The 13,667-nt window shown below is 41.2% G+C and overlaps 1 protein-coding gene and 1 long non-coding RNA gene across 3 annotated transcripts; one reads left to right on the top strand and one right to left on the bottom strand.

Moving 5' to 3' along the window:
* The first annotated feature begins 243 nt into the window (after positions 1-243).
* Positions 244-12,517, top strand: LOC109902080 (septin-7). 2 transcript variants are annotated; one of them, XM_020498149.2, is made up of 15 exons: positions 244-466; positions 2,020-2,021; positions 2,170-2,272; positions 4,471-4,577; positions 6,521-6,621; positions 6,790-6,924; positions 7,631-7,748; positions 8,014-8,106; positions 8,607-8,703; positions 8,801-8,852; positions 8,993-9,121; positions 10,081-10,101; positions 10,710-10,845; positions 11,179-11,321; positions 11,578-12,517. In XM_020498149.2, the coding sequence occupies exons 1-15, from the start codon at positions 463-465 to the stop codon at positions 11,615-11,617; spliced, it is 1,281 nt and encodes a 426-aa protein (XP_020353738.1). In that variant the 5' UTR covers positions 244-462; the 3' UTR covers positions 11,618-12,517. The 2 variants fall into 2 exon arrangements, with proteins under 2 accessions (XP_020353738.1, XP_020353739.1); XM_020498150.2 differs by lacking the exon at positions 10,081-10,101.
* On the bottom strand, positions 12,416-13,642 carry LOC109902081 (uncharacterized). The gene is made up of 3 exons (XR_004202476.1): positions 13,546-13,642; positions 13,424-13,442; positions 12,416-13,151 (listed from the first exon to the last, which is right to left on the bottom strand). It is a non-coding gene; the product is annotated as an uncharacterized LOC109902081 (long non-coding RNA).
* Positions 13,643-13,667: the final 25 nt, after the last annotated feature.

Genomic DNA, 13,667 nt, shown 5'->3' with positions numbered 1-13,667 from the left:
AAGTGCATAAATAAACACATTAATACTAAATAACTGTAAATTAACAAGTAGGTTTATAACTCTTATTTTGATTCATATTTATTTCCATACACTACTAACCTGTGTGCATCTATCTATATATGCAAAATAAACTTCCGATTTGGAAAGTTAAGTAGATGCACAGTTTCTGTCAAGTTTCTGTTGATGGAAAATAATCCAGATGAAAACAGATCTACATTTTTTGAAAAATGTAACACTGTTGTCGCGATAGCATGTGGATAACTCAGGCAATGAACAAACTACCGCGAGATGTTTGGTCCTTAATTTTTGCTATTCATAATCGCAGTACGCATTGTATCTGGCGTACTCTTCGTCGTTCAGGTGTGACATTACGTCGGCCATAGTACGTAGGTATGCGCTAGTGAGAAGGGGAATGTTGAGTTGTGAATGATCGGTTTCTGAGCGGCAGCAAACGTCAACATTATGGGTGAGCCTACTTACTGTATAAAAAAAATGTCCGAAAACTGCGTTGGAAATTACATTTATAGCTTGTTGTATCAGAATGGCTATTTTAAAGTAATGGTTGTTCGTGGCTTTCTAGTTGTCTGAGTAACCAACGCCCAGTCGTCCCCCCACCAGTTGTTGGATGAGTTGCTAGCAGGTTAGCATTAGCTTAGGCATTTCCTGTGTAAGTTATTTTGTCCCTCATCGCGAATTGCTTGCGCCAATTTTATCTACCTAGTGGTTCATTCCAAAAGCTAATGTTTTATGTTATGTATCTGGTGTTTGTTAAGTAAACTCAATCGAGGTAACGCTAGCTAGCTTTTTTTATTTATTGTGGCGATAACGTCATGTTCACCACCTAACGTTAGCCAGCTGGCTTGCTAGCCTACGATTCCGAAAATGCTAACGCCAAATCCTTACCCTTAAATTAAATGACTGTCCCAGTATTCACCGAGCAAGCCATTGTTTATTGTTAGCTAGCAAAACAATAATGTCAAGCAATGTATTTACTTCCAGCTATTTCAAACACTTGATTTGACCATGAGTGTTACACTGAAAGTAGATTAAAGTGTGTGTGTGACACCATATAGTGTAGAAAACAGCAAACCAGAGTATGCTCTGATTATCTGAGGCAAGGGGACAGATGAGGTTAAACACTCGCTCAAGCCAACACAGCTAGATTCTCAGACCTTGGATAGATCTAAGGACGTGTCAAGTCTGAAGATGGGTATCTTTGGGTGTCTCCCTTTTCATAGTGGTTTGGGGGTAGGACCGAGTGAAAGTGAGCCAGGTTTTTTTATTTATTAAAGAATGCCTATTAAATTGCGATGAAGATGCACTCATGACTGCATGAGAAAAATGTGTACTCCTCTCACCACTTCCTTCAGTTGACCCGCTAACTGAAACGGAAACCACACTAGCTAGCATTATCGTGAAGAAGGATTTGAATCAGTTGCCAGAAACATTTTCCATGTAACAGTGTAAAGCAGTAGGTGCTGGTGGGAGGACGGGCACATTGTGATGGATGGAATGGAATATATGGAACAGTATCAAACACATGGAAGCCAGGTTTGATGCTGTTTCTTTCATTCTATCCATTACAATGAGCCCGTCCTCCTATAGCTCCTCCCACCAGCCTCCACTGGTGTACAGATAGTGATCTCACTTATACCATGCATGGACATAAAGAAGACTTACAGTTTGAATGGTAATTTCGCACAGACATAGGCTTTCAATTGAAAACATTTGAACAACAGTCCAAGGCTAAGGGCATCACAGAGATTGGACTCTGTTATACCCCATAGGAAAGCCAACAACAGTGAATAACATTGTACCATACTATCCAACTCTGTGATGTTATGCTTGCTAGCCTAAACACACATTATTTATCCCCAGGCTTTACAGTTTGTGAAATTGATTCTGAAAACAGAATTCTTTGTTAGGATTATTGCTGATATTGATTGTTGTCGCCTGTGTTCTCTCCTCTGGCTCTTACCTCACTTTGGACCACATCGCATGATTATTTCCATAAAACAGCTGTAAGTATGGATGGATTGGAAAGTTAGGCCAATGTTTATTTGCCTGCTTATCAGAATTACTTTCCCCTAATTTTGAAGTAACCTTGGCCTGTTACATAACATTGCAAAAGCTGTGGTGGTGATGTTGTGCTCGTATGTTACTTTCCAGCAACAAAAGAATCTGGAGGGGTATGTGGGCTTTGCTAGCCTTCCCAACCAAGTGTACAGAAAGTCGGTGAAGAGAGGCTTTGAATTCACCCTGATGGTTGTTGGTAAGAAAATGCTATTCATATATTGAGGTCATGGTTCAACCGAGTCATGTTTTCAGTCATTTCAGTTTTAACAATACAGTTGACTAGTAAAAGCTGTGTATAGTAAGTTTACATTTTGAGAAAGGAATAGTTATGTGCAAGCGAAGTGCATGTGTGTGGTTTTAACCTCCTCTCAGTCGGGGGAGGGAAGATAACCTCTCTCGTTTATTTTTTCCCCACATCTGCCTGCCTTTTTAAAATAGCATTGCTTTTGATTGGATTTATAAAAAAACTGCGCATTATTATCAGAAATACAAGAGTGCTGTTGTAGTACTTGGATGCGGTCATTGAACTCGGCCAGGACCTTCATTTGCTAATCAGTCACTGTTTGGAGGGAAAATGTTTCTTTGGGTCAAACCATTTCCTGTGGTCGGCATAGCAGGAGTTCTCCCTCACTGCTAAGAATAGTTCATCTCGCATTTCATCTGAACAGCAGCCTCTTTCTGAGCCAGTCATGGGTTTATCATTGATCAGTTTAAGAAGTCAGGCTATACTTGTCATTCTACACGGGTCATTCTACACTGGTCATTCTATCTAAACATGTCTGCCTTGCCAGGCACTCTCATGCAATATGGTTCCTCTTAAACAAGTCACCATGATTTACCCTGCTCTATAAAATGTCCTTTAAGGCAGTGTGTTGGATGGTGCCCAAGTTGGCTGTTGGGGCCCAGAAATGCCTTGAAGATTTCGCCAGCCTGATTGGTGCAATAATAATAATAAGGTTTTTAAAGTCCTATTTCTGTGAATGCAAAAACGCAGCACAAACAATGCATATTTTGCTCATGTGAAGCAGGCTAGTTTATATAAATACACCAGTGTTTTCCATGTAACAGGACAGGTTGGCGTGCTGCGCTCAGTGAGGCAAAGTGCGCTGTGCCAGTCACCGCCGATAACGCTAGCCCTTTCTCACACTACCAGTGACCTAAGCCAGCAGGGACATGTGGGCTCAAATCTCCTCAGGACTTGGCAGTAGGCAGAGCTAGCTCCTCTACCGAGGCAGTGTGTATGTAACGGTGTACGAGACTGATATTGCTGAATTAGCAAAGAGTCAAACTATCAACCATTTTAATTTTTTTGCTGAGGATTTTGTATCCATTTTTGTACATTTTAATACAAAATCTACAGCAAAAAAGAAAGTGGTTGCTAGTTTGTTAATTCAGCAATATCAGTCTCGTACACGGTTACATACACAATGCCTCGGCAGTAGGCAGAGCTAGCTCCTCTACCAGGTCCTGAGGAGATTTGAGCCCACATGTCCCTGCTGGCTTAGGTCACAGGTAGTGTGAGAAAGGACTAGCGTTATTGGCGGTGACTGGCACAGTGCACTATGCCTCGCTGAGTGTAGCACGCCAACCTGTCCTGTTACATGGAAAACACTGGTGTGTTGATATAAACTAGCCATCCATATTCATAGGAGTATGATGGGCATTGAAATGCACGTAGTCAAGTGCAATCACTCAACACAGAAACGGTAGCTCTCATCTCTCAATACTGTAGCCTGTAAACAGCAGCCCGTTGACGATCGAGGTCAGTGCCAGTGGTAAGTTCCACTGCCCTAATGATTTAATTCCCCAGGAGCATGGAGACCAGGCACACAATGGCTAGCCACGCTAGAGAAATGGGACCACACAGCCGGCATGATGAGAGGCATTCTCTAGCCACGTTCAGACCAGGAGCTGTTGTCCTAGCCCTTTACACAATCATTAGATGGATGGTTGTCTTGGACAAATGTCAATGGCCCTCAATCAAAGACATGACCTTTGATGGGATTTATTGGCTGGGCTTTATTAGAATCTTCTACAGTACCATGGGATGCCTCTAAAGTTGCATGAATGGCTATCACACAGTGGGATATACTTGCTTTCAACCTGTATGGTTAGCTGTTTATAATGTCTTTGAATGTTAACCATACAGGTTGAAAGCAAGTATATCCCACTGTGGGATAGCCATTCATGCAAATATATATATATATATATATATATATTTTTTTTTTACTGTGCATACTAGGCCAATATGTTGAATTGCATTGACTCACTCATTTAAAATGACAATGATCCTAATGTAGCAACACTGTCATTAGGCTATATGAGCCATGCTTACATTTTTTAATTAAACAAAATAGATTCATTTTTATTGCAACAGTTTTTGTTTTCTTCTAGGTGAATCGGGATTGGGCAAGTCCACGTTGATCAACTCTCTGTTCCTAACAGACTTGTACTCGTCAGAATACCCTGGGCCTTCACACAGAGTCAAAAAGACTGTACAGGTAGTTTAAAACACTTCTGCTTAGCAGTCCTGGATTCTCTGGTTGAATATCCTTATTTCACTGGTGACCATGTTAGTTTTCCTCAGTGTTGATACCTTGGCATTTGAAACACATTCTGTGATCTAGAGCAGACTAAAGTATTCATACCCCTTGACTTATTCCACATTTTGTGTTACAGCCTGAATTTTCTCACCCATCTACACACAATACCCCACAACGGATTTTTTAGTTTTGCGAATGTATCGAAAATGAAATACATTTACATAAGTATTCACACATCTGAGTCAATACTTTGTAGAAGCACATTTGGCAGCGATTTACAGCTGTGAGTCTTTCTCTATAAGTCTCTAAAAAGATTTCCACACCTGGATTGTGCAACATTTGCCTTTTTATTATTTTAAATGTTTTCAAAGCTCTGTCAAATTGATTGTTGATCATTACTAGACAACCAGTGTCAGGTCTTCCCATAGATTTAAGTCAAAATTGTATCTCGGCCATTCAGTAACATTCACTATCTTCTTGGTAAGCAACTACACTGGAGATATGGCCTTGTTTTAGGTTACTGTCCTGCTGAAAGATAAATTAATCTCTGTCTGGTGGAAAGCAGACTGAACCAGGTTTCCCTCTAGGATTTTGCCTGTGCTTAGCTTTATTCCATTTCTTTCTTTTTTTTCCCTGAAACTCCTCAGTCCTTAACGATTACAATCATACCCATAACATGATGCAGCCACCATTTTATGCTTGAAAATATGGAGGGTGGTACTCAGTAATGTGTTTTATTGGATTTGCTCCAAACATAACTTTTGTCCTGAATACAAAGTGTTAATTGCTTCACATATTTTGCAGTATTACTTTAGTACCTTATTACAAACAGGATGCATCTTTTTGAATATTTTTTATTATGTACAGGCTTCCTCTGTCTTTTAGGTTAGTAATTGTGGAGTAACTACAATGTTGATCCATCCTCAGTTTTCTCCGATCACAGCCATTTAAATGCTGTAGCTGTTTTAAAGTCACCTCTCCGGCAACGGAGTTAGGAAGGACGCCTGTATCACTTTAGTGACTGGGTGTAATGACATAACATCAAAAGTGTAATTAATAACTTCACCATGCTCAAAGGGCTATTGAAGGGCTGCTTTAAATTATTATTCTTTTACCCATCTATGAATAGGTGCCCTTTGCGAGGCATTGGAAAACATCCCTGGTCTTTGTGGTTGAATCTGTGTTTGAAATTCACTGCACGATTCAAGACGTTTCAGCTTTATATTTCATTCAATGTGAAAATTAAATTAAAACAAAATTTTCCCACTTTGACATTATGAGGTATTGTGTATAGGCTTGTGACGCCAAAAAAATCTCTATATAATTTATTTTAAATTCCGGCTGTAACACAACAAAACGTGGAAAATGGCAAGGGGTGTGAATACTTTCTGAAGGCACTGGATGTCATTTAGTCCAGAAACTTGCTCTACTTGGCCTCCAAAATGCAACGTTATCTCCACACAGACGCCCGTCTGTTTTTCTGGTTCCTCTGCATAGTTCGGTAATAGCACACTGTTAGACTGCATGCTGATACATGCAGCTAGAATGAGCATCACCCACTGGCCTCAATGTGTGCTACACATTTGGCGACAAGTTGTCTTCCTGAGAGGTTGTTTTGGTCCTCTTCATTCCCTTCATTGGGATTGGCAGTATGCTCATTTCTTCTGTGTTGTGGCAAACACTCTCTTGTGGAGACCGGTGTTGGCTCAACGCATTAGGTACTGCATTGTTGTCCAAAAGTTAAATAACCAGAAGTGTAGTGGGTGCTTAATATTCTTATGATGGTTCTTAGGAAAGTTGTATTGTTCACTATCTCACTGTCATATACCATATATGAACAGTAACAGTATGCATTTAGACAAGGCAACTATTGAAGGCTAATATAATTCTCTATTTCCTAGGTGGAGCAATCCAAAGTGTTAGTAAAGGAAGGTGGTGTCCAGCTCCTGCTCACAATAGTCGACACCCCAGGATTCGGCGACGCTGTGGACAATAGCAACTGGTACGCAAAATTTGACAACTCTATTTTGGCTCCGATAAATGCATTGATCTTGGCCCATTTGATAGCCATTTCAGCTCATAGCTTGCGAGCAGGTTTCCAGGAAGTAGCGTCCATTTTTGGCTCAATGTGTGTGGGTTTGTTTCCTCCCTGTGGCTGTGTACCGCGCAGCTGGCAGCCGGTCATCGACCACATAGACAGCAAGTTTGAGGATTACCTCAACTGTGAGTCGCGGGTGAACAGACGACTGATGCCTGACAGCAGAGTGCAGTGCTGCCTCTACTTCATCGCCCCCTCGGGACATGGGTGAGTCTGGGTGGGAGGGAGAGAATGAAGGGGGAGGGCGTCTTGAGATTTACTAAGATTTCACAAGTGTAAAGTAGAATACCCAATATTAGAAATTCCAATAATTTTTGGCTACTGCCTCTTATAGGCTTTTTTTTCTCACTCTTTAGGGTTGTTTTGCAATATACCTACATAGTTGTTTCATATGACTGTTAGTGCTAAAGGGCATTGGCCATCTGTCAGAGAAGGCTGTGTATATCGTGGCTCTGGGGTAAATGGGATGTGTGCATGCGTTCACTGTTCATTCTCTGTTCTACGGGACATTGTCGTTACAATCCCCCAGTTAATGTTGAGGCAGGCTCTTAGGATGAGCAGCTTATGCTGGCCTCTCACACACTGACCCCTCACACACACTCCTCGCAGCACCAGCTGATATAAGCTGACTCGCACTCGAGTGCCTTGCACAGTGACAATGCTCACGGGAAACAGCTGGGGAAAGTGTTCTGGACACAGACATTAGTTATTTGTGTTGTCGTTGAATTACTTGTTTGTTTAAACTACTAGAGCTCCATTGCAAACAATGTTTTATTAGTTAATAGATGTAAGGAAAGAAATGTGAGCTTCGTGGTTTGCTATGAAAATAGTGGACCTGTCAGGAATATGTCCATCAGTACCCCTACCCCAGCATTTATGGTATTAATGTACATTTTGTCACGTCTCCCTCCAGACTGAAGCCTCTGGATATTGAGTTTATGAAACGGTTGCATGAGAAGGTGAACGTCATCCCACTGATCGCAAAAGCAGACACTCTCACCCCAGAGGAGTGCCAACGGTTCAAGAAGCAGGTCAGTAGGCTCTGTCTGGGGGGGGCTGGGCTCTGTCTGGGGGGGTGGGGCGTCAAGGGTTTACACAGAGGAAGACTTGATTGTTGCAGATAGAAATAGACTGTTTGGGCAGAATGGGAGGTTTCCCATTCCACATACTGCTCTGACGATGCCCTCTAAATTTCCCCTGGGCAGTACAGTCTGAATGGAGTTGATACCACATGATAAAAATAACTGTCTCGCACGTCTTTTGTATGTTAATAAATCATACTGAACCTTCCCTCAGATCATGCGGGAAATCCTGGAACATAAAATCAAGATCTACGAGTTCCCAGAGACTGATGATGAGGAAGAGAACAAACTGGTGAAGAAGATCAAGGTATAATACATATGTACCTCGAGGAGTTGTAAGCACCATGCGTGCACCAACGAACTTAGCCATTTGAACTCTTAGGCACTTAGCTGCATCAGTCCCGCCTGGATATTGCGATCGCAATTGTTTTTGCAAAATCAACAATTCCCTGCTTATTATGCGAGGGTGTGCAAATTACCAATCACTGCACTATTACCACATAAAACAGTCAAATCATTGCAATATTACCACATATAGCTCTCCAATCACTGCACAAAAAAAAGAGTGCTGGACATTTTAACCAATAACCTACTTTTACTGCATAAAATGGTTCAATCAAGCAGCATGTCAAACTTTTTTCCAAATTGGTCAAAATTGTTGCAAATTGCCATGTAAAATATCTGAATTTCTGCAGCAAAACCAAATATTTTGGCCCACAACTAGCCTATCACAAAATTCTGGAGGGGCTGTTGCATACACACACACACACACACGTCTCACACGCCGTTGTGTTATTTTGCTTGCAGGACCGTCTGCCCCTGGCCGTGGTGGGCAGTAACACCATCATCGAGGTGAACGGGAAGAGGACCAGAGGACGACAGTACCCATGGGGAGTGGCAGAAGGTACCAGGCATGATGGGAGATGAAGTTAAGGGGAAATCTATTAAGAGGCTCCTTTTGGAGAGGGGTTTGAATATGTATTGATTGTCTTTCCTTGCAGTTGAGAACGGAGACCACTGTGATTTCACCATCCTACGAGACATGCTCATCAGGTACAGACTCAAAACATGAAGTTACAAAAATGTATAGGAAATGACCATGCATTTTTTTTTTTATACAAAAATTCTAACATTGTCAACCACATTGACCATAGCCTCAACATGGTTTCTAAGACTTGTTTTGTTGCGTACAGAACCCACATGCAGGACCTGAAGGACGTGACCAATAACGTCCACTATGAGAACTACCGAAGCAGGAAGCTGGCAGCAGTCACCTACAACGGACAGGACAACAACAGGGTCAAGGGTCAACAGTCGACGAAGTGAGTCCAACAGCTACCAGTGGTTCTCTATTTAACATGCACAGCCTAACTTTTTTTGTTGCTTAAAGGCATATTTTACCTGACAGATAATCTACTGGACATTTGAAATGTTTTATCATATTGACGTGATATTTAGGCTGTGTATAAATGGATGATTATTGTTGTAGTGTTCTTGGGGGTAATTTTTTTCCAATATAGGTCCATCATTCCAAATGCAGGTATTACAGCTTAAAGGGACACTTATGGATTATGGCAATGAGGCCCTTTATCTACTTCCCCAGAGTCTGATGAACTCGGGGATGCCATTTTTATGTCTCTCTCCATGCAGTTTAAAGGAAGTTGCTATCTAGTACAATGCTAACTAGCGTAAGCGCAATTGCTAACTAGTCTTACCCTTATACTTCCGGTCATTGCGCTATCTGCAGATACCCATAGACTTCCAGTCATTGTGCTAACGCTAGTTAGCATTGGCTCGCAACGCTATCTCGAACTTCCTTCATACTGGACACAGAGATATAAAAATGGTATCCACAAGTTCATCTGACTCTTGGGAAGTAGAAAAGGGCATGGTTGCCAAAATCCATAACTATCCCTTTAAATTCCACACTGCTGCTCTCTCACACCTAAGACCCTGTTATGTACACCAACCACGCTCTGCAGCGTAGCTCTTTACTGAGAGACACCCTCACACACTGCGGTTCCTAACGCACAGCTACGCACCAAACACATGCTACTAATGTAAGGCTACTACTGTACACTACTACTACACACACCGTTTCATGCCTCTAGAAAAGTGGTTTTGTTTCTTTGTGAACTTTTCCTTGTTTACCGCGAGAAAGTAGGTGTTTCGTTCTAAGTGTATGTTTTAGTTAGTGCGGTCAGTCCGTTTGAGTTTTTCCGTTGTCGTAGTGCATGATTTCATCGCAGCATGCTAAGTGTGTGTGTTTCTGTTTTTTTAGACATGACACAGGTGAAGGCATGTAAGTGGTCAATTTATGTTTCCTTAGATCATTTTTTTTTTTTTAATATACCATTTTCCTCCCTTGTCTGGATTCTCTTTCTCCCAGTTCAGGGTGTTTTCTTCTCTCCTTTCTCCCCCCTCATGTCAGACAATGTCTCAAGGAACCCTGTAGATGCCAACATTGAGAAGTCAACTGGGAATTGATAAACACGCATATTACATTGCAAATACTTCAAGTGTAATTAGCGTAGTTAGACTGGTGGCTTCTTCTCACTTTCAATTGAGTTTACTAACATTTAGCTAAGCTAACATCCCAAAGCACCACTTTTTCTCTACAGTTACTCACTAGCCTATGCTAACAGCTTAGCTAACTCAGCTCTGTGATTGCTTGGTGCTGGTCTATGAGCAAATTGGGTTTCTTCTTCCCTCTGCTTTTCCACACTTCAGTCACCACATTGAGTCCTACCATTCCTTTCATGCATAGATCCTTGTATGTGCCAATTCCCTGCAAAGAAATGGGGGTGGCATTACTGTGCGGATTGTTCCACTGTGTTGGTGATGGATGGTGACGGTGCACTGTGGGACTGCTCTGACTGTTTGCCTGCATACGTGTGTGTGACCCTGCAGGAGCCCCCTGGCTCAGATGGAGGAGGAGCGGCGGGAGCACGTGGCCAAGATGAAGAAGATGGAGATGGAAATGGAACAGGTGTTTGAGATGAAGGTCAAGGAGAAGATCCAGAAGCTGAAAGATTCCGAGGCTGAGGTAACATCAGTCACATTGGCTTACTACACTACTGACCCCTACCGTATGGTTTGGCTTCTTACTTCCTGATGCATAAACACTCACTTTTTGGTGGGTGTTGATGCACTGAAAGTCTTAGTGAGACAGGGAGTGGGGGGTGTGAGCGGATGTGTATAATGACTAGTTATCGTGTGTGTGTGTGAGAACTTCACTGCCCCTCTCTCTGAAGTGTTACATTTCCAAATGCACACTTATTTAACCAGGATAGTCCTCTTCGCAACAATTGTCAGTTATTCAGTGAGTCACAGTTGTGAGCATGTCTTTTCAATTGTTTTCAAAATGTCTCTTCTGCAGCTGTCGAGGCGTCATGAGCAGATGAAGAAGAATCTGGAGGCCCAGCACAAGGAGCTGGAGGAGAAGAGACGCCAGTTTGAGGATGACCGGGCCAACTGGGAGGCCAATCAGCGCCTGGAGCAACAGAGACTGGATGCCTCCAGGTAACAGTGTCTGTCACACAACTGAACTGTAATGGTGACTTTGGTTGTTACAAAAGTAGCTCTATTTATTGTTGTCTGTTGGCTAGAGAAAAAAGCTCAACTGGACACACAAACAAGGGTGTGTGCAGAACGTAATACCAGCGTGTCCCACTAGATGTCACTGTTGTATAATCATATCTCAACCACTGATTGTAAATGTTTGCATCATTATATTGCCTTATATACTATATTCACTTTAACATGATCTCCTCTACAGGACTCTGGAAAAGAACAAAAAGAAGGGGAAGATATTTTAGACAGTCTGCAGAAACACCAAGTTGTACTTGTTGCCAGCTTGGACATCTATGTGTGGCACCAAAGCTCTTGTACAGCCCAGCTGGGTCTGCATGTACTGTCACAATGACCGGAAGAGAGCTGCCTGTGGACTTCTCCAAGGAATGTGTTTACCTTAACCAAACTTACCGTCTTAGACAGGCCAAACCCATATATAACTGAATACTGCCCAAGGTTGCAATGTCTATTTAACAACTGATTACTACAGTTTTATGCAGAGCAACAATCATGTTTCAGTGGTTTTATTTGTTTACATGCACAAAAGCTCTTCCATGATGTGGAAAAGGAAATGGCATTTCCAAAAACCGTTTTGTTTAGTAAAGTGTAACAGATAAACCTCATACTGAACAGCTCCCCATGCAATGTAGCCTAACAGGAAACTACAGTCTCGGTCTCTCAATAGGAGGAATGGGAAATCTAAAAGAGGCTAAAATGCACCTTGGGCTTTTTTTTATTTTTTATGGCTGAAGCTTTTTCCAAAATGTAATGCTTTCTTCTGTTTTTAGCCAATTTCACTAGCCTTGGACCACCATTAACTTCATAAATGTTATATTTCAGTTAGTTTATTTTTTATATATACACCGAGCCAGCTAAAGTCCTTTTTTTTTTTTTTTGTATGTAAGAATTCATCTGAAGCTTTGACCAGTTTCTGAGGAGGATTGACTGTTTAAAATACATTCAGTAGTCGTACAAAGAGCAAAGAAATAAATGAAAGGAATATTTCTGTAACTCCACATGTCATCAGATTAAGTGGGACAAGAAAGTCAACCATATTTTGCTTTGCCTATGTACTCATCTGTATTTTTTATTTGTATTGTACAAAGTCACTTAATAAACATGTGATAGACTTGCAATGCAATGAATGCTGCTAAAAGATGCATGTTGATACTGCCTTTCTACATTCAGAATACCTATTATGTAAGCCTACTGATATTTAAATGTGTTATTTTTGCTCTGTAGTTCAGTATTAATCTGCTTTGTCTCCACCATATCTCCACCAGAGGGCAACATGGGTTTCCTTTTCAGCGTTTCTCAGTTTAGTGGTTTTACTTTTGATGTAAGTATTCTGCCACATTACATGCACAATATGAATGTTTTCAGAGCACTAGCAGGTTATTTTGCCTGAATAGATTTGACATTTCACACAGTAATATGGATATTCCTTCATTTTCTAAAGCTATTTTTGCAAGTACTGTTAATTTGCTGACGCAAAAATGTTTTCAAAACATTGGACTTCACGCTTGACTGAAACAATCATGCAAACACATGTTCAGTGCATCCTGGTTCACATTTAATTATTTTGATGCAAGTTGTATGTAGCTGCTATGGAGATCCATTAGAAGGAACCTGCATGAATAACAGTAATCAACAGTATGTCCTAAGAGAAAGAAAAAACTCACTCAGAATGAGTCATGGATACACTAAATGCTGATATTTTACCTTGTTCCTCTGAGCTCCTTTTACCCATCAGTCCAACAAAAGACTCAAATTTCTGCCCTGGGAAAGAGGTGATAGTAGGGCAATTTCAGACTGAGAAAAGTACATCTCCCACAGCGATCCCATTTTGACATTACACAGCAGTCTCTCGTGGGAATTGTATATGGCATGAGAACAGTTCCACCTTAGTGGTTTTCATACCTTCTATCATAGAATTACATATTTAATAGGATCTCTGTGCCTTATATCCCATGAATATCTTCATAATAGTAGCCTCAGTAAAATTGAGTTGAAATGGTCAGTACCAACAGTGTAATGCGGGCAACACTTACCTGGTCTTGTTACCTGGGACTTTGTAAAGAGTGGAAGGGAAAAAGCAAAAATACAGATGAGCTTTTATAGAAATAGAATATATTAAAAATATTGAATTATTACTAGAAAGTAGTTAGCCTACCAGAGCCTCTTATCCCCATAAGACCAAAGAATTGGCGTGACTCAGGTTTTCGAGTCATTCTTTTCAGGATTTCTTTATATTGCTCAGATAGTTGCAATTTCCTCTGAATAAATAAAATACAC

This window comes from Oncorhynchus kisutch, linkage group LG13 (assembly GCF_002021735.2).
Source record: "Oncorhynchus kisutch isolate 150728-3 linkage group LG13, Okis_V2, whole genome shotgun sequence".
Lineage (NCBI taxonomy): Eukaryota > Metazoa > Chordata > Actinopteri > Salmoniformes > Salmonidae > Oncorhynchus > Oncorhynchus kisutch.
The sequence above is the reverse complement of the archived record's forward strand: the minus strand, read 5'-3'. Positions and strand labels throughout refer to the sequence as shown.